This window comes from Lolium perenne, chromosome 2, assembly GCF_019359855.2.
Source record: "Lolium perenne isolate Kyuss_39 chromosome 2, Kyuss_2.0, whole genome shotgun sequence".
In the NCBI taxonomy this organism is placed as follows: Eukaryota; Viridiplantae; Streptophyta; class Magnoliopsida; order Poales; family Poaceae; genus Lolium; species Lolium perenne.
The window spans coordinates 162,755,220-162,778,591 of record NC_067245.2 but is presented as its reverse complement, the minus strand read 5'-3'; the positions used below and the strand labels follow the sequence as shown (position 1 = coordinate 162,778,591).

General features: G+C 44.7%; 2 protein-coding genes across 2 annotated transcripts; one reads left to right on the top strand and one right to left on the bottom strand.

Annotated features, from left to right (window-relative positions):
- The first annotated feature begins 1,010 nt into the window (after positions 1–1,010).
- On the top strand, positions 1,011–7,542 carry LOC127333883 (proline--tRNA ligase, chloroplastic/mitochondrial). Its single transcript, XM_051360323.2, has 11 exons — positions 1,011–1,377; positions 2,109–2,165; positions 3,502–3,612; positions 3,762–3,848; positions 3,935–4,048; positions 4,164–4,370; positions 4,595–4,732; positions 6,314–6,475; positions 6,635–6,834; positions 7,006–7,089; positions 7,169–7,542. Exons 1-11 carry the CDS (start codon positions 1,048–1,050, stop codon positions 7,308–7,310), a joined length of 1,632 nt encoding a protein of 543 aa, XP_051216283.1. The 5' UTR covers positions 1,011–1,047; the 3' UTR covers positions 7,311–7,542.
- Positions 7,543–8,171: 629 nt separating this feature from the next.
- LOC127333884 (multiple C2 domain and transmembrane region protein 16) lies at positions 8,172–11,692 on the bottom strand. The gene has a single exon (XM_051360324.2). The coding sequence runs from the start codon at positions 11,512–11,514 to the stop codon at positions 8,404–8,406; it is 3,111 nt and encodes a 1,036-aa protein (XP_051216284.1). The 5' UTR covers positions 11,515–11,692; the 3' UTR covers positions 8,172–8,403.
- Positions 11,693–23,372: the final 11,680 nt, after the last annotated feature.

The window sequence follows — 23,372 nt, the reverse complement described above, 5'->3', positions numbered from 1 at the left end:
AGCGATCTACCCATGGTAAGAGATGTCAAGTTGCAATCAAGTAATAAGGTTGTCAAATGTGCATTGCTGAGGGTTTATGCATGAAACAATTTTCATACTATGTATAGTTGGCAATAGCTTATATATAGATGTGCCTTTTCATCAGATAATGCATGCTAATAAATTTCCACCCTTTCTGCATTGAACTGCCACGGTGATGATAAAAAACATGTTTCGTTGCTATGTGATACGATGCCTTCTCCAGGAGATGCTGATAACACAGTGATGATGACAATTATTGGTCGTTTGTATGAATAAAATTAAACACTACAACAAGCTCTTGTATGGGTGACTAGAGATATTGATAACACAATGGACCACAGTAATCCATAGTGAATTTTTGCCGCGAAATCCTATTCATCACCCGCGGGTGATGTGTACAAACCATCACCCGCATGGTTTCACCTACGGGAAGAGTTTGGACCACGACCCATCAATAGGCAGGGAGCCAGTAGGCCTCGGGTTTTTCTGGTTTTTGTCGATTTTTTTTTCTGGTTTTTCTTGGGTTTCAGTTTTCTTTCGATTTTTTCAATTTTTCTTTTTTCTGTTTTTTCGTTTTTAACAAATTTAAATTCGAACAAATTTTAAAGTTAAGAAAATTTCAAATTTGAACAAATTTCAAAGTAACCAAAATTTTAATCTGAGCAAATTTCAAATCTATTTTTTTTAATTTAGAAAATTTGGAACTAATGGAACAGGTCCATTAACAATTTTCCCTTAGCAATGGTTATAAACCATCGCTAACGGGTAATGGTTAGCCGCTCCCCTTTTTGCCACCTACCCGCGGGATTCAGTCTGCTATTTTCTTTGAGGAGGGAGAAGGGCCAGTCTGCTGGACTGGAAAAGGGCGAGTAGATTTCCTCGTCCAATTCCGGGCCTCAAAGCCTAAACTAAAAAGCCCATATGAATCCCCAGTTAGAGCCCAACAAGCCCAGCCCGTTAAGGATAGTATAGCGGAACCATTCGTGCCCCCAGCACACATCCCAATCCAACCAGTCATCCCCTCCGATGGCGTCGCTGCTGCGCCTCCCTTCGCGGCTGCTCGCGCCGGCGGCGGCCAGGCCGGCGGCCCTGCTCCGCCACCGTGGCCGCTGCCTCCACGCGGCGCCAGCCGCAAGGTTCTGCGCCGCCGCGACGACCACGGGCGCCTCCGCGGCGGCGCCCGCTCGGACGGAGACCCGCGGGGGCGACAGGGAGGGGCAGGTCACGCCGCGGTCCACGGACTTCAACGCCTGGTACACGGACGTCATCGCCGCCGCCGAGCTCGCCGACTACGGCCCAGTGCGGGGCACCATGGTCATCCGCCCCTACGGCTACGCCATCTGGGAGGCCATCCAGGTTGGTTGGTGCTCATGTCCTCCTTCCTACACTGCGCGCGGCGTGGCTGTGCTTGCTGGGTTGAATTTGGCGTTGCTGCTGTAAACAGAAAACGGCAGTTGCCTGGTAGTGTTACTAAACGGCGATGCTTGAACATTTTTCTAAACTGTTAGCTTACTTCTGTTGTTATGTATGTGCAAATTGTGAGAATGGCAGCGCTTCCTTTCCCTCCTGGACCTCCTTACTACACTGCGCGTGGCGAGCGTTAATAATGCCTGTGCTTGTTGGGTTGAATTTGGCATTGCTTCTGTAAACAGAAAACGGCAGTGGCCTGGTAGTGCTACTAAGCCGCGATGCTTGAACATTTTTGTAAACTGTTAGCTTACTTCTGTTCTTATGTATGTGCAAATTGTGAAAATGGTAGCGCTTCCTTGGCTTCTTGGACCTGCTGTTGATTCCATACGCAGGCTTCTAGTTCACACTTCCTGGCATGACACACTTCGTCCATGGAATATTTGTCTGGAGTAATTCGCTGCCAGTTCTTTTAGCATGTTTATACTCTTTGGTGTGAACTTCGTAGCTTTGCATGGTTGCATCGGATGTGAAGTTTGAATTAATTGTTGAATTTGAGAAGTTTGTGCCTATATCATTTTGGTTTAATTTGTAACTCTTGTTCTATTCGCATTTTAAAGTCTTTTTTTGGGTGCAACGTATGAAATTGAATATGTTCGTTATTTTATTTGTCACTGTAGGATTATTTGAATGTGAAGTTCAAGGAGACAGGGCACAGCAACATGTACTTCCCTCAGGTAAGCACATCATAATCCCCATCTGTTTGTACTATTCTTTCTGTTGTGCACTCGTGCCAATGCCAAAGTCTTGATTTATTAATAAGTTAGTTTGTTCCTGCTGTTCTATGCTATTATCCGATTTTGATGGATATGTCATTGGTTAGCACAACACAATTTATCTCTTGTTACTACTATAACTTACAAAGTCTTATGCATCGAATTCGTCATCACTTACTTTAGTTTAGCTCTAATATTTTTGCAAAGTCTTATGTCTTGACTTATCGTGGTGGCAAGAGGGACAAGATGCTACCCTGTAGAGATCCTATTGGTGGGAGAAGATCCATAAGATACAACTCCCACACAACATTGGAGCACAGAATGACTCTGGTTTTCCCGAATACCTCGTACGGACCGGCAATGGAACAGGAAAGAAACAATTGGCGATTACTATGTCCGTCTCCTTGACGACATTGCGATTATAGGCTCATCGAAGATGTCTTCCTATTGCTGCATGCAAATACTAGATCAGGAGAGTACATGAGTGAAACAGTTGCCAAAAGTACACAGTGGTAGAGCGAAACAGTTGCCCTGTTGAGCTCTGAGCACCCTTACCTGTACTATTTCCTTGACGATCTAGGCATTTTGATGATTGACAATGTTGACCAGGAGGAACAAACATCTGTGCGAGGCTTGCCCCCTCTTGAATTTCGCTCCACCCTCCACCACTGAAAGAGCATATCATTTGATGTTGCCTTGATGGAGATTTTGTTCTTTTGATACGTGGCAGGATATGAATCCTAGCTGTGTCTCGAAATAATCATGTTATATTTCCAATATGTAAAATTTGACTCTTGGAAACTGAAATTTACAAGTTCTCATATTCAGAGGAAGCATTTTCATATGTCCCTGTTAAAAACATACTCCCTCCATTCTTAGATATAAGCCATATAGTTTTTGAGAAAAAGTCCAGAATATAAGGTGTATTGCGTGGCACCACTTGTAAGGACAATATTTTTAGAAATTAGATTACGTTTCTTATCTTATGAAAAGTTTTCTATTAGCTCATGTTAATTGCCTAGGGTTAATCCTGCCCAAACATGGTGTAATTTTTCCGAAATTCGCATTCTTTAATTTCCGTGCCAGAAACTATATGGCTTATATCTAGGAATGGAGAGAGTATTATGAGGATCCATATTCATTGTCTTATTGCTAGTCTGTTTTACCAAGCTTTTTGTACATTTATTGTGATCATTTCTTCACGCAGAGCTTGTCTCGTTTTTATTCAAACTATATTTTGTTCTTGCCATCCCTCTATCTGTGGTTTCTTATCCGTGACCCTATTTTGGTATACCAGTTCATACCGTACTCATTTATAGAGAAGGAGGCCAGTCATGTTGAAGGGTTTAGTCCAGAGCTTGCAGTAGTTACCATCGGAGGAGGAAAGGAACTGGAAGAAAAGCTTGTGGTAATGCATTGCTCTAGTCTTGTGACTTTTGGACATAGGCCCACAATATGCAGTAGGCAAAATGGTTATGAATATATGATCGATGCTTCTATTAGTGGATTGTCTCTAAAGCTGAACCTTTTGCACTTCCATTCTTGAGGGCTTTGTAGGTAAGACCAACAAGTGAAACCATCGTAAATCATATGTTCACTAAATGGATTCAGAGCTATCGTGATCTTCCTCTCATGATTAATCAGGTAACTTCATTGCCAGACTTGGATCAACAGGCCCGTAAATTATCTTGAAAAAAAATCAATGTACTAAACATTTCTTATTATTCTAGTGGGCTAATGTTACAAGATGGGAAATGAGGACTAAGCCATTCATCAGAACTCTTGAATTCTTATGGCAAGAAGGTCATACAGCCCATGCCACCCTTGAAGAGGCTGAGAAGGAGGTTTGTGCAACTTCTTTTTGCTCATGCACTTAATTTTTCAGTACCATTTATGTAACAGCACAGATCTGAAAGAATGAAATGTTCTAATGCGGCTCCATTTCTTATCACTCTGCAGGCCATGCAGATGATCAATGTATACACTAAATTTTCATATGAGCATGCTGCTATCCCAGTTATTCCGGGCAGGAAATCAAAACGGGAGACATTTGCTGGTGCTGATCGGACCTACACTATAGAAGCTATGATGGGTGACAAGAAGGCCTTACAAGCTGGAACTAGTCACAACCTTGGGCAGAACTTCTCCCGGGCCTTTGAAACACAGGTTGCTGTTTGTTTACCAACTATCTCCAGTTTCTTGGCTCCTTGCACGCTGCTTGTACTCGATCAGTTATGTAACATGGATTTGCATGTTGTTGCTGCTATTAGAAGTTCCTATTGCAATCCTTTCAGATTTGCATTTGGAGTCACCTTCATTGTTTCTTGTCTGCTGAATTATTATATTGCTTTAGTTACAGCCATGATTTTGATTTTCCCCATTTGCTGCAGTTTATGGACGAAAGTGGTCAACTTGAACACGTTTGGCAGACTTCTTGGGCTATCAGCACTCGGTTCGTTGGTGGGATTATCATGACCCACGGTGATGACGCTGGTCTAATGCTTCCACCAAGGATTGCACCCATTCAGGTCTTTTCCCACTTATTGCTCACATCTTTGTGCACATAGCTCAGGCCCATCTATCTGTCTTAATTCTTTTCCTTCTTCTGATCCTCTTTCTTGTATTTACTCACTAATACTGCATCCCTGTGAAAATTTGGAAGAAATGCATTAGCTCTGTTTCTGAAATAGATGATGCCTGACAAGTGTGCCGCCAAACCTTTCAATCTTTGACTGATAACATATATGATCAGTTTGGTTATGTGAGAATAGTGTCACTAGATTCGTCATAAAGACGTTCTTTTTTTCCTCGAACACGCACCCAAATGTGTGTGTTCTATTAGAAGAAACATCAAGATGACACAAAGCCAACAACCAAGAACGAAAAAGAAAGTAAACAAAACAAAGGGGGGTGTCCTAGGCTAGCCAAAAGAAACGGCAAAACTGAAGAAAAAGCTAACAACAGAGAAACTGAAACTGTACACCTAGCTAGCCAGTCTTCAGCGTGGCATCAAGGGGTCAGGCGTGCAGCGACATTTTCCTGATAACCTTCAGGCCGGCAACCATCTGCAGCCGAGCTTTGCATAATATCGTCAACCAAATAACAGCAGCTTTGGGTTCGCATTGTTGAAAGGTGCAGTCATTGCGCTGGTTCCAGAGGCATCACATTGTGAGGATTATAAGAGACATGGCTCCCTTCAGCTTTTCGGCGCAGGCATGATCAGCTGTGGTCTTGAAGCAGTCAGCAAAGACATCTGTAGGCTGGGGAGCAGATGACCTGCAGGGAGAAATTGGCGAGCATCTGGTGCCATACCTGGCGAGAGAAGGTGGAACATAGTCTCATGCTCCAGATCACACAATGCGCAGACACGCTGGTTCCGCGGACGTCATTCGAGACGAGGGTCAGTCCAGCAACAATTGCTCGCCGCAAGATTTTACACTTCAAAGTCGCCCCACCCTCTCCAAATCGATATCCACAGTGGTGATTCAGCCATGCTGCAAACAGGGTTAAGTATGCTGATTTCGCCATGTGTTGCCCGATGCTGACAGCCTCCAATGATTTGATCCTCCTCTTGGGACAGCAGAACTTGGGTGTTGATGATCTCAGTGAGATGAAGGAATTTCACAATTCCTTGAACGCTGGGTGTTCCCGAGATCTCCCTCATAACACTAAAGATATTCTTATAATATTGTAGTTTTTATTTTAAACTAACATAGGAAGTTGCATATTAGAGACTGTCCAGAACATGTACTTACGAAGAGAACCAAGCGCTGGTGGTGGCTAGAAGAGCTCAGGCTGTTTGAGGCGGCCCTCCCTGGTTTGAGTCGCAGGTGAAGCGCTCGGACTAAACGGGGTGCTATCCGCGTGAAAAAATCACTCGAGAGGTCTTAGCTATCTAACAACGTATAGCCAAGGGGATCCCCCGTTGGTCAATGTTTTTTAAAACATGTGCTTACGAACAGAGGAACTACATTCAGTTTTTCACAAACATGTCAATTAAAGTTTTATGTCCTTTTCTCTGCAGAATTTTGTTTAGTGTTATCTGCTGTCAGCATCCAAACTGATTCACTTGACAGTAGGATTTAATGATATTTTTTTGTTTAATGCAGGTGGTAATAGTGCCTATTTGGAAAAAGGGTGAGGAGAAAGGTGTGGTTATGGAAGCTGTAGCTTCAGTTGAAAACACTCTCAAGGAAGCAGGCATTAGAGTCAAAGTGGATGCCTCGGAGCTGCGAACCCCCGGGTGGAAGTTTAACTTCTATGAGATGAAAGTAATAATCACTTTACCATAATGACCAGCTTAATTAAGATGAAATGATTAATTTTCTGTATCTGAGTCTTCATTGTACATCAGTAACACACCTTGCTCCAGTTAATTTCCCTTCTTGTTTCTATGATGTTGACATATTCGTTGTCCATTGTTTTAACAGGGTGTGCCTATGAGAATTGAACTAGGTCCCCGTGATGTAAAAAACAGGAGTGTCGTGATTTCTAGGCGAGATGTCCCTGGAAAGCAAGGAAAGGAGTTTGGAGTATCTATGGAACCATCAACATTGGTGGACCATATAAAAGGCCGTCTAGAGGAAATTCAGGCATCCCTTCTACAGAAGGCCATCGAATTTCGTGATAGGTATTCTTATGTCCAATTTTCTGCTTTCTGTATTCATGTACCACCCTTTCTCCATAGGCGTGTTCACTGTTTAATGTTAAAAGCTTGAAATTATGTGCTTGTCTCCAACATATGGATTCTTTCAAGGGTTCTTTTCTTCTTAACCAAGATGATCCCTTTTAATCCCTGCAGTAACATAGTTGATGTAAGCTCATATGGAGAACTGAAGGAGGCCATCGCCGAAGGAAAATGGGCAAGAGGTCCATGGTCAGCTAGGTAAAGTCAAGTTTGGAAAACTTTGTGCTCAAAATTAATTTTCCTTTTTGTAATCTGATCGGTTTGTTGTAAACTTTAGCGACGCTGATGAGCTTAAGGTGAAAGAAGAGACTAGTGCTACCATCAGGTGCTTCCCGTTCGAGCAGCCAGAGGGTGAGAAGAAATGCTTCATGACTGGCAATCCAGCTGATGAAGTTGCCATTTTTGCCAAGTCATATTAGGTGATCTCTGTGCTACCAGATAAAAACAGTTAGTTTGCAGATTTTGTTTTGTTATTTCCACATTTTCTCTGCGGCATTTACTGGTCAACCAAATGCTCACACTGCTGATATTTTACGTGTAAATTCGTGACCAGCTAGATTATATTTTGTGTGATGATTGTAGTCCCATCTTAACAGAACACAAGAGTGCCACTGCATAACCTAAGTTACTTGCCAAGTTTGTATTGGTAAATATCCTGTTTTTCCATACGTATTATTTCCTGACAGAATTTTTCATTAAAAGATCATTAGTTTAGAGAACCAAAACTTTAAATACAATCATCGCAAGTGGCTTGAAGCGAGGCTGACATGTGTTTCAATGATGTAGGAGTATTTTCCAACATAGTTACCCAAAATTATACGCTAAGAAAAGTTATCCGAAATCAATGATGCTGCCAAGGAAAAATCCTCAAGGTGATTTCTTGACTAAACGATAATGTAGTACTCCCTCCGATCCATATTAATTGACTTCAATATGGATGTATCTAGAACTAAAATGTGTCTAGATACATCCATATTAGAGTCAATTAATATGGATCGGAGGGAGTACTACCTTCATCCCAAGGCTTAAGGTTTTTTTTCTAGAAAGTCAAGTAAAGTAAAGTTTGACCAAATCTTTAGAAGAATTTGTGAACAAATATAATATTTTGTAGGTACCATATAAAAATATATTTTTATTATCTATCTAATGATATTGATTTTGTATTTTTCATGTTAATAATTTCTGATAAAAACTTAGTCAAACTTAACATAGTTTAACTTTCTAAAAAAAATATAGGCCTTAAGCCTTAGGATGGAGGTAGTAGTAACCCCGAAGATCACTGCAAGATGAACCGTAATTTAAATAGAATCATCACAACTGGCTTGAAGCGAGGCTGACATGTGTTTCATACTAAACGATGCTGTAGTAGTAACAAATTTTATTGTTCTAGCATAGAAATTAGAAATTGCTACGACAATATGCAAACTCGGAGCTGCAGTCCATGGCGCCTGCCCTGAGAACAGTATGCATGACCATACTCATGCCGCACTGACACTGCTCGTGGGATCCATCCTACATGATACGTTCAGACATAGAAGGCAGCCGCCGGAAGAAGTTGATCACCGGTGCCGGCATCCGGTCCCGGAACATGGGATGCCGGAGGTAGTAGAACCCGGCGACCACGGCCACCACCTTCATGGGCACCATGTACAGCACGATGGCAACGACGACGCAGAGCACCACGAACATCCCGGTTGCTCGCGGGTCTCGCCACGACACGAGCGCCTGCAGTCTCTCCGCCTGGGTCGCCACATCGCCGACCATGGCCTGCAGCCGCGCGCCGACCATCCTGGCGCGGTCGTACCGCGCGCGGACAACCTCCGGCGGCCTCGCGCTCGGTATCGTGTCGAACTCCTCGTCCAGCTCCTCCCTGTCCGGCGTCTCCGCCATGGACGCGCGCACGCACGGGTGCGGCGCTGGGGCGCGCGGCCTGCGCCGGTACTTCCACACGCCGACGGCAGCGACGTGGAGCGTGAGCGTCGGCACGACGAGGTCCGGGTGCCACGCGAGGAGCACCAGCACGGCGTGGGCCATCATCGTCGCCGTCGGGTTCCGCCACGACCGGGTGTCCTCCGCCCACCGCGCCGCGTCGGCCACCCACGAGAGCGCCGCCACGGCGCGGTTCCAGTTGGCGCGCAGCTTCCGCATGCTGAACCCGCGGGGCTCCGCCGCGTCCAGCATCCACATAGACACTTCCCGCCGCAGCGGCGGCTCGGCACGCGCCAGGTGCGCCGACGAGATGCGCGCAGCAGCCAGCCGCAGCGTCTCGCGGCTCATGGCCGGGATAGGCTGCAGGTGGTGCATCGCCGGCAGGGACGGCTGGCCGTACATGTGGAGCACGTCAAGCGCCGTCCCGGACGTGGCGAAGCGGACGGCCAGCTCGACGTCGCCCATCTTCTTCGCACCGGTGGGCAGCATCAAGATCAGCGGGTACATGCCTCGGTACACGCGGCCGTTCTCCAGCGTGGACAGCCGCATCCTCACCTTCCCCATCGGCCGCGAGCACGCGCCGTCCTTCCCGCCGTCCGGCGGCAGCGACGGCAGCGGGTCGTCGAAGACGCCGACGGTGAGCACGGTGCAGGGGTCGTACACGGGCCACGTGTACTGCTCGTTCCACGCCGGGTCGAAGCTGTCGGAGATGGTGCGTGTGCGCGCCCACTTCGGCCCGTACTTGGCCACGGCGTAGGCGTCCGTGCACCCCTTGCCTTCGGCTGTGCGCATCGGCAGGAGGCCCTTGCACCCCACGATGCCAAGCTCCAGGACGCCGACGGGCGGGCGCCACAGCTGCCGCGCCGACGGCCTGAAGTCGCTGCTCGCGTACGGCGGCTCGTCGGCGACGTGGTAGCCACCGTCGAGGCACACGCGCACGTGCAGCCGGCCGCCGTGCATGTGCATGGCCGTCCTCTTGCCCACTTTCCTCATGGCCTCGTCGGACGGAAGCAGATCCAGCCACTTGGACGCCACCTTCCGGTCGTCGACGCGCCGCTCGATGGACGCGAGCGAGATGCTCGCTGAGCCCACGGGGAAGGCCTCCTTGCCGTGTCGCACCTCGAGGGAGATGACGAAACAGTCGTCGTCGATGAACGGCTCGGCGGCCACGAACACCAGGTCCTCGTTCCACGCCGGCCCGCCGTTGCGGGTGACCACCGTGGTGCGGGTCTTAAGGGTCTGGAACCCCAGGGTACCGCGCACCTTGATGCCGGCATCGCGGGGCGGCGCCGCCGTGAGCGTGTCCTGCGCCTCGATGACGGTCATGCGCAGGAGCCAGAGCTTGGGCGAGACGTACACCTTTGCGCGCGAAGCGGCGGCGGCTGAAGACGACGACGATGCCGGGGAGTCCGCCTTCCACGCCTCGGCGAAGGCCTCGTCGGCCTGTGTGCCAGCCCAAGTGGCAACCATCAGATCAGCGCCGGCGAGGCGGCGCCCTCCTTCCAGCCTGTACCACTGCGTGGCGAGCGGCCCGTCGGGCGGGTCTCGCGCGTGCACGTCGGCGGTGTCGAAGCAGAGCCCACCAAGAAAGCTGCGGTCGTCGGCGACGGAGACGTCGGCGTCGGGTGGGAGGTCCCACACAGAGACCTCCAGCGTAGGGCCCGGCGAGTCGATGCTCGGGTCGCGCGCGAAGGCGAAGGTCTGGTCCCACTCGAAGAAGGCGCCCCGGCGCGCCTCCCTGGTACACGCGTGGCGGCCGCCGGCTGCCACGCGCACGTGCGGCTGCGCCCTCGCCGGCAAGCCCCTCGCGCGGACCACCCTGACGAACAAGAACGGCATCTTGTCCACCAGGTCGTGCTTGGATCGCTCCATCGGCACGTCCGGTGGTGGCGGAGCTGCACGCGGCGGCACCGGCACCTGCCTTGGCATTGGCGTCGGGATCGGTGGAGGCGCTGGGGCCTCTTCTTCCGGCGGGCTCTCCGACGCCGCTCCGTCCGCAGCTGGCACCGCTTCCGAACTCATTACAGGCGCATCTTCCGTCGCCGGAGTCGGCGCTGTCGTGCCAGCTTCCGGTGGCTTCTCTGTGCTGGCTTCGTCACCAGCTCCCTGTGGTGCTCCTTGTGCTGCCTCTGCTGCTGGCACCTCTGCCGGCGGGCTCGGCTCCTCTGTCTGCACCGGCGGTGGGTCCGCGGGCGCCGGCACATCTTTCGCCGCCTCAGCATCGGCTGCAGGAGGATCGTTGGCAGTCGGTTCAGGCTCCGGCGGCACGAGGGGCTCGTCGAGGTAGTAGACCTTGAGGCCGATGTCGCCGCGGACCCAGCTGAAGAAGTTCTTCTTCTCGAGCGGGAAGTAGATGAGCGCCTCCTCGCCCTTGCGCACGAACTGGCGCGCGTCGAGACGGACGCGTCCGAGGAAGTTGTTCCGGCGGCTGGGCCCCACGCGCACGTCGTGGAAGACGGCGATCTCGAGCGGCTCGCCGGCGACGGGGTCGACGCCGCCGGATCCGGGGCCCGGGAAGTTGAACTCGAGCGGCTCGTTCCACGCCGGGTTGAGGTCCCGCGGCACGGTGCGCGTCTTGCGGCGCTGCCCGTCGAAGTCGGCGCGCGCGTACGGGCTGGACGTCCCCGTCCCGTCCTTGGGCAGCAGGTTCCGCGCCTCCACCACCTCCACCACCAGCTTCCTCACCGTCGCCATCCAGCATGCGCGCGGCCGTGCCGGCGATCGATCGATGGATTCGTTTAGTCTAGCTCAGGAGGCATGGAATTGTGCGTATCGAGCGTGTCAGTGACTGAGAGTGGAAGACTATAAATAGAGCTTGAGGTTGAGAATTCCATGGCACGCGGTGTCAAACTACGAAATGATTAGGAGGAGCTATTTGTCTGCTTAATTAAGTGTGAAAAGGAAAAAGGAGTCTAGCCGTGTAGGGTAATGGAATGAAGGTGCTTATCTTCATGTGCAAGCACCTTATTTTTATTGAAAAGTGGAGCATAGTGTTTCCCAAATAAAAGTGGAGTATCTTAACTGTGGGAAAATGGGCAACGATTTTATGCTATTGGAACCAATCTGCACATATTATTATTGGGTTGAGTACATGTGCATTTAAAAAGATTATGTAATATATTGTGTTTGATCCGACAATCTGGTGGCATCCATGGGAAAGCAATTCTACGGACCTGCCCACTCCCCCCTCGAGCACCTCCTCGGCCTCTCCTATTTTTACATTAGTCTATATCACGCAGAAAAAGTTACGCCAGAATTAGGGATTTTTCAGAGGCAACGGCGGAGGTGAAAGTCCTCTTCTTCCTCGGGAGAGGGACACATTCTGCTGCTCCATGGCTGCCGCCGAGGGGAACTCGAATCCATTATCATCACCAACTCCTCCTTGGCGTAGGGGGAGTCCATAAATTCTTCACCCTCATAGCTTTCTAAAGGAGGATCTTCAAGTTCCATAAATTCTTCACCCTCATGTCTTTCTGAAGGAGGATCTTCATCTTTTTCATCTTCTTCTTGTGATTCTTGCAAGAAATTATCTTCGGGTACTATGGCTTTACACCGTGCCTTACTCTTCATAATGACAATACCGAAAAATATGTTGCAGAGTTTCATAAGCTATTTCAAAAAGAAATTTATCTTCGCTTTATATGATATGTATTAAAAGCTCATTGGGCACCTTCAAAAATAACATACTCTAACGATTCACTAGTAGCATCCGATTCATCATATGTATGATAGCATCTAAAACAAAAGTGCCTAAATTTCAGACATTGAGGAAATATTATTGTATCACTTACTATATCCGAAGAACTTAACCTTTAAGCACATTCAATTACATCGCAATACATTTTTCTTACCGTCATTTCACCACTGCTCATTTGTTCTTCGTACCATTCCTCATCCTCTTCCATTGAGGATTCCTGTATCTCATAACAACATCGCTATATTCATAGAAAGATTTCATCTCTAGTTCCTCAACAAAGTTACCAAAATCATTATCTAGGCACAAAGCCTCCTCAGAAAAAACATCATAGGTTTGGATCTTACATGAATCATCACTAGAGAACGAGACATCATGAACAAGGATACTATTTGTGTGTGGAAGTTTATTTTGAGAAGTAGGAAATTCAAGTGGTTGATCAAATCGTTCCTCTTCATTATTACTAAGGTAATTAACCATTAGCTCAACGATAGTCTTACCTTTTGATTTACCTTCCACTAGTAGAGGGAGTGCATCATCAAGTGCCACCTTTTCATTAGCAATATATTCTGGTGGTTTAGGTGGAGGTTCTTCAAGTGGGGCTTCCTCCACATTCTCCTTTTGAGTGTCCTTTAACTCCTCCATCACAAGTTTCATCTGTCAAAGGTAGCCATCTCGGAACACATGATTAGTAACAAGAGTTTTATAAAAAAAATGTTTTGAATTTTTTTGTTCTTTTCAAATAAGTAAAAGCAATAAGATAAAAATAAATAAACAATAATAACTTGAAGCTAGTAAACAAATTTAATACATCAATGATAAATAAATAACTAAAGAAAAAGACCAAAAGCGCTTAGCTCCCTTGCAACGACGCCATAAAATAGCTTGATGACTGCAAGTGCACAGACAATTGTAACTAGTTTCGAAGTAATAGTATCGAACCACGGAGAGCTGTTGGTAGATGTCTTTATGCCCCTCACTACTATTATCTAAAGGGTACTTGCAATTTATTCTAATTCCAAGCTAGAGTATATAAACGTTGTTTGGTGTTTGAGAGCAAAAGTAAACAAGAACAAATAAGTAAACTAATGTAACCAAGAGCAACAAGTATGGCTGCGGGAATGGCAATATGGCTAAGGTGTTCTCGGGGATTGTTGGTTCCACCACTAGCATTAACTAAGAACACAAATTAGATAATTCATATCTTGGTTCTCGTTGTATGTGGGGAAGGCTCGAAGTTGGAATATGTATCTCATAACACATCCCTGAATAACCACCGTAATGACCTTCGGCAAGACACCTAGTGGTCCATCACAATTAAGGGATTACTCCATGGTTATTTATTGAGCACTGCGAGTCCCTTCTTATCCCCTCCTTCTGTACAATAGTGCACCACACACGGTATGTCACTTCCCGCCGTATACACTATCATACTTCCGAAGGTAGTTTCCTCTCATGACGAAAGGCAAATGTTACATGGTCGACTTCATGCAACAAAACAAGAGAAAACTAACATACAAACATAGTGCAAAGCTATAAAACATCTTCATTCATATTATAATATAGCTAGGGTTTCTCCATCTCTCCCCAAGAACAAAGGAACTACTCACACATGAAGGCAATCAATGCGATCTCAAACAGATGAATGGAGTATGGCAGTACTATTGAATACAAGATGAGATCCACACTAGGGATTGGATCACAACCAAGTAAACAAAGGGGGTCGGTGTTGGAGACGGTGTTGATGATGATGATGAGGTAGATCGGTGTTGAAGCCTTCAAGATCCAAGTCCCTTCTCCTCTTGAGTGGTGGTGATGGATGAGATCTTGTGGAGGCGGCGGCTATGGAGTCTTCAAGGCGGAAGGGCTCCGCCGTGGTGGTATGTGGTGATGGGATGTCTCTCCCATGTTGCCTATGACCTGAGGAAGGTCTAGGAACGAATGGGGACAGATTCTGTGAAGAAACGCGTCCAGAAAGGTCTTTTCCGCGCGTCTAGGACGGTACGGGCAGACCTACCCGTATCGATGGTCGCTAAAGTTACTGGATGCTTTCGTATTTGGTTCTTCATTTTCTCATACGAACTCCGATTTGAGTGTTCTTGGGCTCGTTGAACGCGTATGGGCGAGAGCTACAGCACCATTGGCTTAGATCTTTATTTTGAGATGATGGAAAAATATCACTTTTTCCACTCCTCAAATGACTAAGTCTAGTGCCCACATCTCTTCCATATTTCACTATCTTGATCATTTTGTCTTGCTTTATCCATAGTTGTACATAACACCTACAACCATGTAAAAGACAAGGAAGACATAATAAATCCTACCAAAACTACTAAATATGTGATGCTCATATGAAAGTGAACAAGAACTCGTAAGTATGCAAAATAGGCATAGGTGTATCTAGTTGGAGCCTGAAATGAGTGACAATATGAGTAAAAGTATACTTAAAACCTCAGTAAAATAGTGCTAAGTTTTGAGCTATCACCAGCTCCGGCTGCATCTGGTGCGGGCCACTTTTCTCGACATCCGCTACATGGACGGCCGCGAGCGAGAGCGAGCATGCACGTGCGGCGGCTAGACCTAGGATTTCACGATTTGGGGACTGGATTTAGATGGAAGTGGATTTGGAGTGAAGATGACTCGGTGGAGTGAAGAATTTATAGGAGTGGCGGTTTGGTGCCGGCCGCGTACGTGTATAATACTAAGAGATTCGGGCCATACGGGCTTCTACGTGGGTTGTACGAACCTGCAATATTTTCTCTGTGGACCATCGTGCCCCCAATCCCTAGTCGGTACTGCTTCATCCCGACCGTCCATCTGTTTTGACGAGTTGAGAGTTTCGCCGTGGGTGCGCACTAAAGCAAAAGAGTATTTGAGATTCTTCGACGAAGATATATTTTCAGATTATATTGTACTCATTATGCCACTGAACATTGTCATGTTTAAGATTTGTGGTTAGCTCCCTATGTTCCTAAGGGAATAGGATGTCATATCCATGACTTTTGTATAATATGGGTTGAGTATTTGGTCAAGTTTATTTATTTGATGTTGTTCTATGATGGTTCAATGCAAATGTCCACATCATAGTACTTCGCCTTCATGGAATCATAGGGCTTGTCAACACCCGGATTTTAAGTCCAGATGCCTGTCATGTCATACATCGCAATCCGAGGAATATTGTTGTTGCGAGACATAACAGTTGAATATCATAAGTCATCATTCATTACATACCATAGTCGTCTTACAAATAGAGATCACATGATCCAATATTACACAAATAGTTGATCTTTTGATCAACAGACACAAAGTTCATAGCGGAAGCGTAAATAGAAGGGACTCTCTAGTCCACAGGCCAACGCTTGACGTCAGAAGACTCCTAGTTGTCGTAGGCGTCCTGCTGGTCATCTCCTTGGTAGTTCTGTTCATCTTCATACTCTGGCCATTTGAATAGCCAGGGACAAAGCCGTGAGTACTTTAAGTACTCGCAAACTAATACTAGTGTAAGTGCTAACAATTCTAGTAAGGGGGTGCTAAGCTCTAGTTTATTTGCATAAAGCCAATTTTAGTTCACAATTATTTGAGAAAAGACTTATTCAAGTGCTAACTAACTCAAGTGGGAACATTAGTGTCATTCCCACAACATTGGTTGTGATTCAAAACAAGTCACCAATTCACCATTCATTTCACCAACATTTTCAAGAATCTGACACCGGAAACTGTGTGGCCTTTCCAACCATCCGTAACCGTGGACACGGCTATTCAAATAGGTTTACACTCTGCAGAGGTTGCACACTTGTGCCACAACATTTGATTTCATCCGTCGGGATTACCCCGAATCATCGTAACACAATACGCGGATCATCAACCATAACCTTTCACTTACAAACCCTAGTATGAGCACCTCTCCCCATGAGCTTGGCCTCCCAGTGAAGACCAACTGTCAACCTGGGAACTGCACAGGGCTTGGCCATACAATTCACCTCAATTCACATCATTTCTCAACAACGGAGGCAGCCTCGGCATAACCCCTATGATGTGTGTTCAGAGGGAACCCATACTAAGATGCATAAATTTCCAGTTAAGCCCTACCCATAATCAGGTATTGTGGGGTACTCAAAATTGGAAAGGTATCACATTCAAACCAATATCAGTTTTATCAAAAATCACCATCTTCTCCAATTCATATTCACCTTCAAAATTCATTCAATGGAATGACTCATCATTCCAAGGTTTCAAAAATCAGTTCAAGTCACATGTTCCCATATAGAGTAGTCAAGTTTTAGTATTTAGCACTAGCACTAATCATGAGGGGTGCTAATCTTGCTTGGCTAGCTTGAGACTAACTTTGTTACTCTAGTACCCTTCTTTGACCAAAGTTAACTATAAAAGTAACTCTTTAAATAAACAAGTAAAAACTTGGGATATGCTTGTGGTAAGAAAGGTAAGACTAATGGTGCCTTGCCCCAAAGGGCTTTGCACTTTGCAAGAATATTAGCTTGCCTTGGTAGTTCTCAAAGTTCTCCTCTTCCTCCTCTTGGTAGCAACCTTCTTCTTCCGGGTATTCTCCGGTGCTAGCGTCTAAATTTGAATACGAGGTATAATCATTCAGCAAATTCAATAGCTATTCTAAGCATCACATGCATTCACACAAACTATTCTATTCACACAATTAATACCATTAGGTGCATGGGTTTCTTCTTCTTAGGAAAATAATTTCCTCTCATTACATATGTAAATGATAGTTTCCATTTAGTTCTTGAGAAATAATTTCCTCTCATTGAATCTTCTTAAGATTTAATTTCTCAAACAATCATACATGAATTCATGTTGACCTAAGTCAACCATTCATCATCATCATTTGAGAAAATGATTTAAATGAGGTAAAGTACCTCATACTATTTAACAATGCCTTTTATGATTTAAAATCTCCAAGTATTTCATGTGAGAGTTTTTGACCAGGGGTCCAAACTTCATATGAAAGTACTTGGGACAAGATTTAAATGAAGTGAAACACTTCATATGATTTGCATAATAGTTTTGGACAATATCAATTGACTAAACTAGGCATATAGTCCTTTATTTAGTTTGGGCCATGATCACTCAAAGTAACCCTGCCATCTTTTTGCATAAAAAATTAGTGTAAGTGAAATGTGAATTATTAGAGTTGGAATCAACTCAATATCAAGTTTGGTTGATTTTTAAGAATTGTTTGAAGTCACAAAAGTCCCTGATTTGTTCTTTTTTTCACATTAATTCTACACAAGATTTTGAAGTGGGACCAGTGTGGTTGGATCAAGCATTTCATCAGCTTTCCAACAATATAAAGTTTGTTAAATTTGGCCTAGCCAATTTGAAACTATTCAATTTCCAAGACAGGACCAGTATTTGAATTAAACTGAAAAGGATTAAATGAATTTGAAAACTTGGGCTTAGGCGGGAAAGTTAACAGGCCGAATCGGGGAAGAGAGAGGTGGGCCGGCCCAGCTAGCGCTGCGGACCAACTGACAGCGGGGCCCGCGCGTCAGTGACGGTTAAATGCCGAAGTGGTACCTTTCAATGGTGGATGTGCGATTAGCGAAGGATCCGACGGCTCACATGCGTCGTCTATGTCGACGAGAGGGGAGGTGCTGGCACGACGGAGTAGGGGGTCGGCGGCGATCCTGGGCTCCGGCGAGCGGTGGCGTTGACGCGAGGCGACGTTGTCGAGGAAGGGGAAGCAGCTGGTACCGGCGGCGTCTCCTGGTGGCCGAAATCGACGGCGGTGATCTCAGTACCTCCGCGGGCTCCGGCGATGAAATTGGACGGCTCCGGTGGCTAATCGAGTGAGAGAGGTGGTCGAGGCGAGTGAGAAGAGAGAGGGAAGCAAAGTGGTGTGTGGAGTTCGTCCAGGGGTGGCCTGCTTTTATTGTAGGGATTCGTTGCATAGAAAACAAAAATTTTCCTACCGCGAGAACGCAATCCAAGCCAAGATGCAATCTAGAAGACGAGAGCAACGAGGGGATGATCAAGACTAACCCTTGAAGATTTTCAAAGCCTATAAGAGTAGGCTCTTATTGCTGCGGTAGACGATCACTTGCCGCTTGCAAAAGCGCGTAGAAGATCTTGATCACGGTGCCACGATCGGGCAGCACCTCCGTACTCGGTCACACGTTCGGTGTTGATGAAGACGACGTCCTTCTCCCCGTTCCAGCGGGCAGCGGAAGTAGTAGCTCCTCCTTGAATCTGGCAGCACGACGACGTGGTGGCGGTGGCGGTGGAGATCTCCGGCGGAGCTTCGCTAAGCGTGCGGGAGAAGAGGAGGAGAGAGGGGGCGGCTAGGGTTTGGGAGAAGGGGTGGCCGGCCACCTAGGGGTGCGGCCAAGCTATGGGCTTGTGGTGGTCAGCCCCCTCTCCTATGCCCCTCATTATATAGGTGGAAGCCCCAAGTGTTGGACTACAAGTCTTCGAATAAGACCCGAACCAAAAACCTTCCATGTGTAGGGAAACCTACCCAAGGTGGGAATCCCACTTGGGGTGGGATTCCCCCCTTCCATGAGGGGGGTTGGCCGGCCACCCTTGGGGAGTCCACCTTGGACTCCTCTCCTTTAGGGTTGGCTGGCCATGCAAGGTGGAGTCCCTCCGGGACTCCACTTTCCATGGTGATTTCTTCCGGACTTTTCTAGAACCTTCTAGAACCTGCCATAAATGCACCGAATCATTTCCAAACTTGGAATATGTCTTCCTATATATGAATCTTATTCTCCGGACCATTCCGGAACTCCTCGTGATGTCCGGGATCCCATCCGGGACTTCGAACAAAACTTCGAACTCCATTCCATATTCAAGTTCTACCATTTCAACATCAAACCTTAAGTGTGTCACCCTACGGTTCGCGAACTATGTGGACATGGTTGAGTACTCTCTCCGACCAATAACCAATAGTGGGATCTGGAGATCCATAATGGCTCCCACATATTCAACGATGACTTCAGTGATCGAATGAACCATTCACATACGATACTAATTCCCTTTGTCACGCGATATTTTACTTGTCCGAGGTTTGATCATCGGTATCACTCTATACCTTGTTCAACCTTGTCTCCTGACAAGTACTCTTTACTCGTACCGTGGTATGTGGTCTCTTATGAACTTATTCTTATGCTTGCAAGACATTAGACGACATTCCACCGAGAGGGCCCAGAGTATATCTATCCGTCATCGGGATGGACAAATCCCACTGTTGATCCATATGACTCAACTCATACTTTCCGGATACTTAATCCCACCTTTATAACCACCATTTACGTAGTGGCGTTTGGTGTAATCAAAGTACCTTTCCGGCATAAGTGATTTACATGATCTCATGGTCATAAGGACTAGGTAACTATGTATCGAAAGCTTATATCAAATAACTTAATGACGTGATCTTATGCTACGCTTAATTGGGTGTGTCCATTACATCATTCATACAATGACATAACCTTGTTATTAATAACATCCAATGTTCATGATTATGAAACTAATCATCCATTAATCAACAAGCTAGTTAAGAGGCATACTAGGGACTCTTTGTTGTTCACATAACACACATGTATCAATGTTTCGGTTAATACAATTATAGCATGGTATGTAAACATTATCATAAACTCAAAGATATTATAATAACCATTTTATTATTGCCTCTTGGGCATATCTCCAACAGTCTCCCACTTGCACTAGAGTCAATAATCTAGTTTACATTTGTAAAGATATAACACCTTGGCCTTCCGGTGTTTTATCATGTTTTGCTCACGGGAGAGGTTTTAGTCAACGGATCTGACACGCTCAGAAACGTATGTATTTTGTAATTCATTTGCGTCTCAACGCATCACTCATTTCCAAATGAGTTGGCATTAAATATGTTTGGTCTTCTGGTGGAACCTTAATTCCGCGTTCTGAAATATGTCACTAATATTGTCACACACAATATAGCTTCAAAGTTCTGACTCTGTCGGAACTACACCAAGTTCTCAAAGAACCTCTTGACTTTAACATCCTTTGCCATTGTCAAAACAATGACATACTCTGCCTTCTTTTGTAGAATCCGTCACAATATTTTAGAACTCTTCTAAATCTAGCATAGACAACTTCTATCTCATTGTGCTACCTTTTAAACAACACTTAGTCTAATTTGAGATTGAAATTATATTTTATATGTGACAAAACCAATATCGGTGTAACACCTTACAGCGATTTGTTTGTCATTTCACCATACAAAAAAAAATATATATATACTTGGTTCTTCTTAAGTACTCAAGAATATTCTTACTGTTTTTCAATGATCATCACATGAATTATTCTGGTACATGCTCATAACACTTTTAGAGCATAGGACATCTGATTGTGTACATATTATTCGTGATCTATAATCACTCATGTGTTTTTACTCATTGAGTGTCAGATACACTCAAGTCTTGTTAAACCTTCACATGACAAGAACATTTTCTTAATATTTCTATATTGAACTACTTCAATATCCATCCTATGTACTTTGACTTAAACTTATTTATGTGTTTCAATCTATCTTCATAGATCTTGAGACTAAATTTGTTTCAGTCCATATCCTTTCATTGAAATTAATTTCTCAATGAAACCTTTTAATCAAGTATATAATTACATCATTTATAACCAACTATATGTCACCTACATAAAGTATTATAAATGTGTCTTGGCGCTCCCACTTAATTTCTTGCAAATGCAAGCCTCTTCATCGTCTCTGATGAAATCAAAAACTCTTTGACTATTTCATCTGGTGAAGATTCCAACTCCGTGATACTTACTTCATCCAATTTGAAGTTCGTATACTTATCTAGTATTCCACGGACCAGCAAAACTCTTGGTTGTATCTTGTATACACCTTTAATACATACTTCTTATAAGTAATGTATTTTGCCATCCTACTAGCATATCTCATAAAAGAAATATGTAGTGATTACTAGAATAATCCACATAGACTATAAGCATTGCTACGGAAGATCTAATCTTATCGTAGTCAACTCTTTGAACTTTGTCGTAAACAATTTTTCGACAAGTCGAGCTTCTTCAAGGATATTTCATCCAAGTCTATAGATCCATTTACTTTCAAAAAGTATTCATCTATTATAGATTTCATGGCGCATGGCCATTTTAACAGAGTCAGGGCCCATCATAACTTCTTTGTTTGTAGTTGGTTTATCATTGTTCAAAATCAATCCTTTGTCCACAAATCATTTATTTGATCACAAAGTAAACCATACCTACAAGGTTCAATATGTACTTCGATCTCCATGGCTAAAACACTTTGTAGTCATGGGAGCCATGATCGTTGTGGCCGCTTCCGAAACCAATTCCGATGCTGCGCTACTCTGATCATTATGCTTAGGTTCATAAACCTTATCAAGTTCTATTGTCCTCCCACTCAAAAACTTCGCTAGAAACAATTTCTTGGAAATAAGAAACATTGACAAACACTTTTGTCTTTGACTACATAGTGGGAAGAATTCCCAATCAATTCTTTGGGATAACCAACAAAGACATTCATCCGATTTTGGTTGTAAACTTATTTACTTATGCTATGCATACCAAAATTTTAAGAAAAGACTATTAGGATTCATACCCATACCATAACTCGTATGGTGTCATTTCAACGGATCATGATGATGCTCTATTAAGTGTAAAAGCGGTAGTCACTAAAGCATAATCCACAAAATATAATGGCATCAATATTTTATCTCATCATTGATCCAACAAGGTTTGGATACGTCTTTTGGATACTTCATCATCACTATGATACTCCAAGAAACGTGAGTTGTAGAACAACTTCATAACTCTCTTAGATGTTCGCTAAAACTCGTAATTCAAATATTTCCACCATGATCCAATCATAGATATTTGACTTTTCTATTACGATGATTTCTACTTCATGCTGAATTTATTTGAATCTATTCAAACTTCTTCCTTATCGAATATATCCACATATATAGATACTCAATTCATTGTTTGAAGTTTTCATGAAGTAGAAGAATCTCCCGCACACAACTATGCCTAGTGAAACACATACATCATCATGTATTTTTCCACTAAGTTTGTTGCCCGTTCAACTCTTGGCCTATAAACGGTATTTTAATCATTCTCTTTAGAAAAGATTTGCAAGCGCCAAATGATTCAAAAATCAAATGACTCCAAAAATCCATTTGCATGGAGTTCCTTCATGCGTTCCTTTCTAACATGACCTAAATGGCGGTTCCACAAATAAGTGGAATTCAAATCATTTGCCTTATGGCATTTTAGCGTCAGTGTTATGTATGTGTATTTCACCATTAAGATTTATAATAACTTATCCATTGTACATGGAGTAATGTCATAATTTGAACAACTCATTGTTTTTATTTGACCAGAGCAAAATAACAATTTATTAAGCTCTTTATTATAAATTCTAAGGGCTAGATAGAATGCCAACGACGAACATAATAACACTTTATTTTTGTTCCTGACGTGCATTCCTATCATATTCCTTGTCAGTCACTTAGGCCATTGTATTCTTGTATTGCGTTGTTTTGTATGACACTTCATACCAACCAATATGGTACTAATACCCAAGAATTTCATTGTGTGACCTAACTAGGAATATAACCATAACATGTATATCATTTATATACACCTGAGCTAGACATTCTAGTCTTTTCTTTCTTTCTGCCAATAATCTTTTGTAGTTTCTCTTTTAGCTTTCCTCATTATTCAGAAAAACACATCAACTTCAATAACTTCTCGGTTTGTTGGTCAAATACCAATAACCTTGAGGTTCTTACTTTGAAGTTGATCATCATATGACAAGTGTTCCGGATTTCACTATTAGTAACCT

What these genes read in the sequence shown, in the direction of transcription:
- LOC127333883 (XM_051360323.2), top strand. Translation starts at nt 1,048, where the DNA reads ATGGCGTCGCTGCTGCGCCTCCCTTCGCGGCTGCTCGCGCCGGCGGCG. An exon ending in AACTGGAAGAAAAGCTTGTG is followed by an intron (nt 3,613 to 3,761) that starts GTAATGCATTGC and finishes AGGGCTTTGTAG; the next exon opens with GTAAGACCAACAAGTGAAAC. An exon ending in AGAGGTCCATGGTCAGCTAG is followed by an intron (nt 7,090 to 7,168) that starts GTAAAGTCAAGT and finishes TGTAAACTTTAG; the next exon opens with CGACGCTGATGAGCTTAAGG.
- LOC127333884 (XM_051360324.2), bottom strand. Translation starts at nt 11,514, where the DNA reads ATGGCGACGGTGAGGAAGCTGGTGGTGGAGGTGGTGGAGGCGCGGAAC.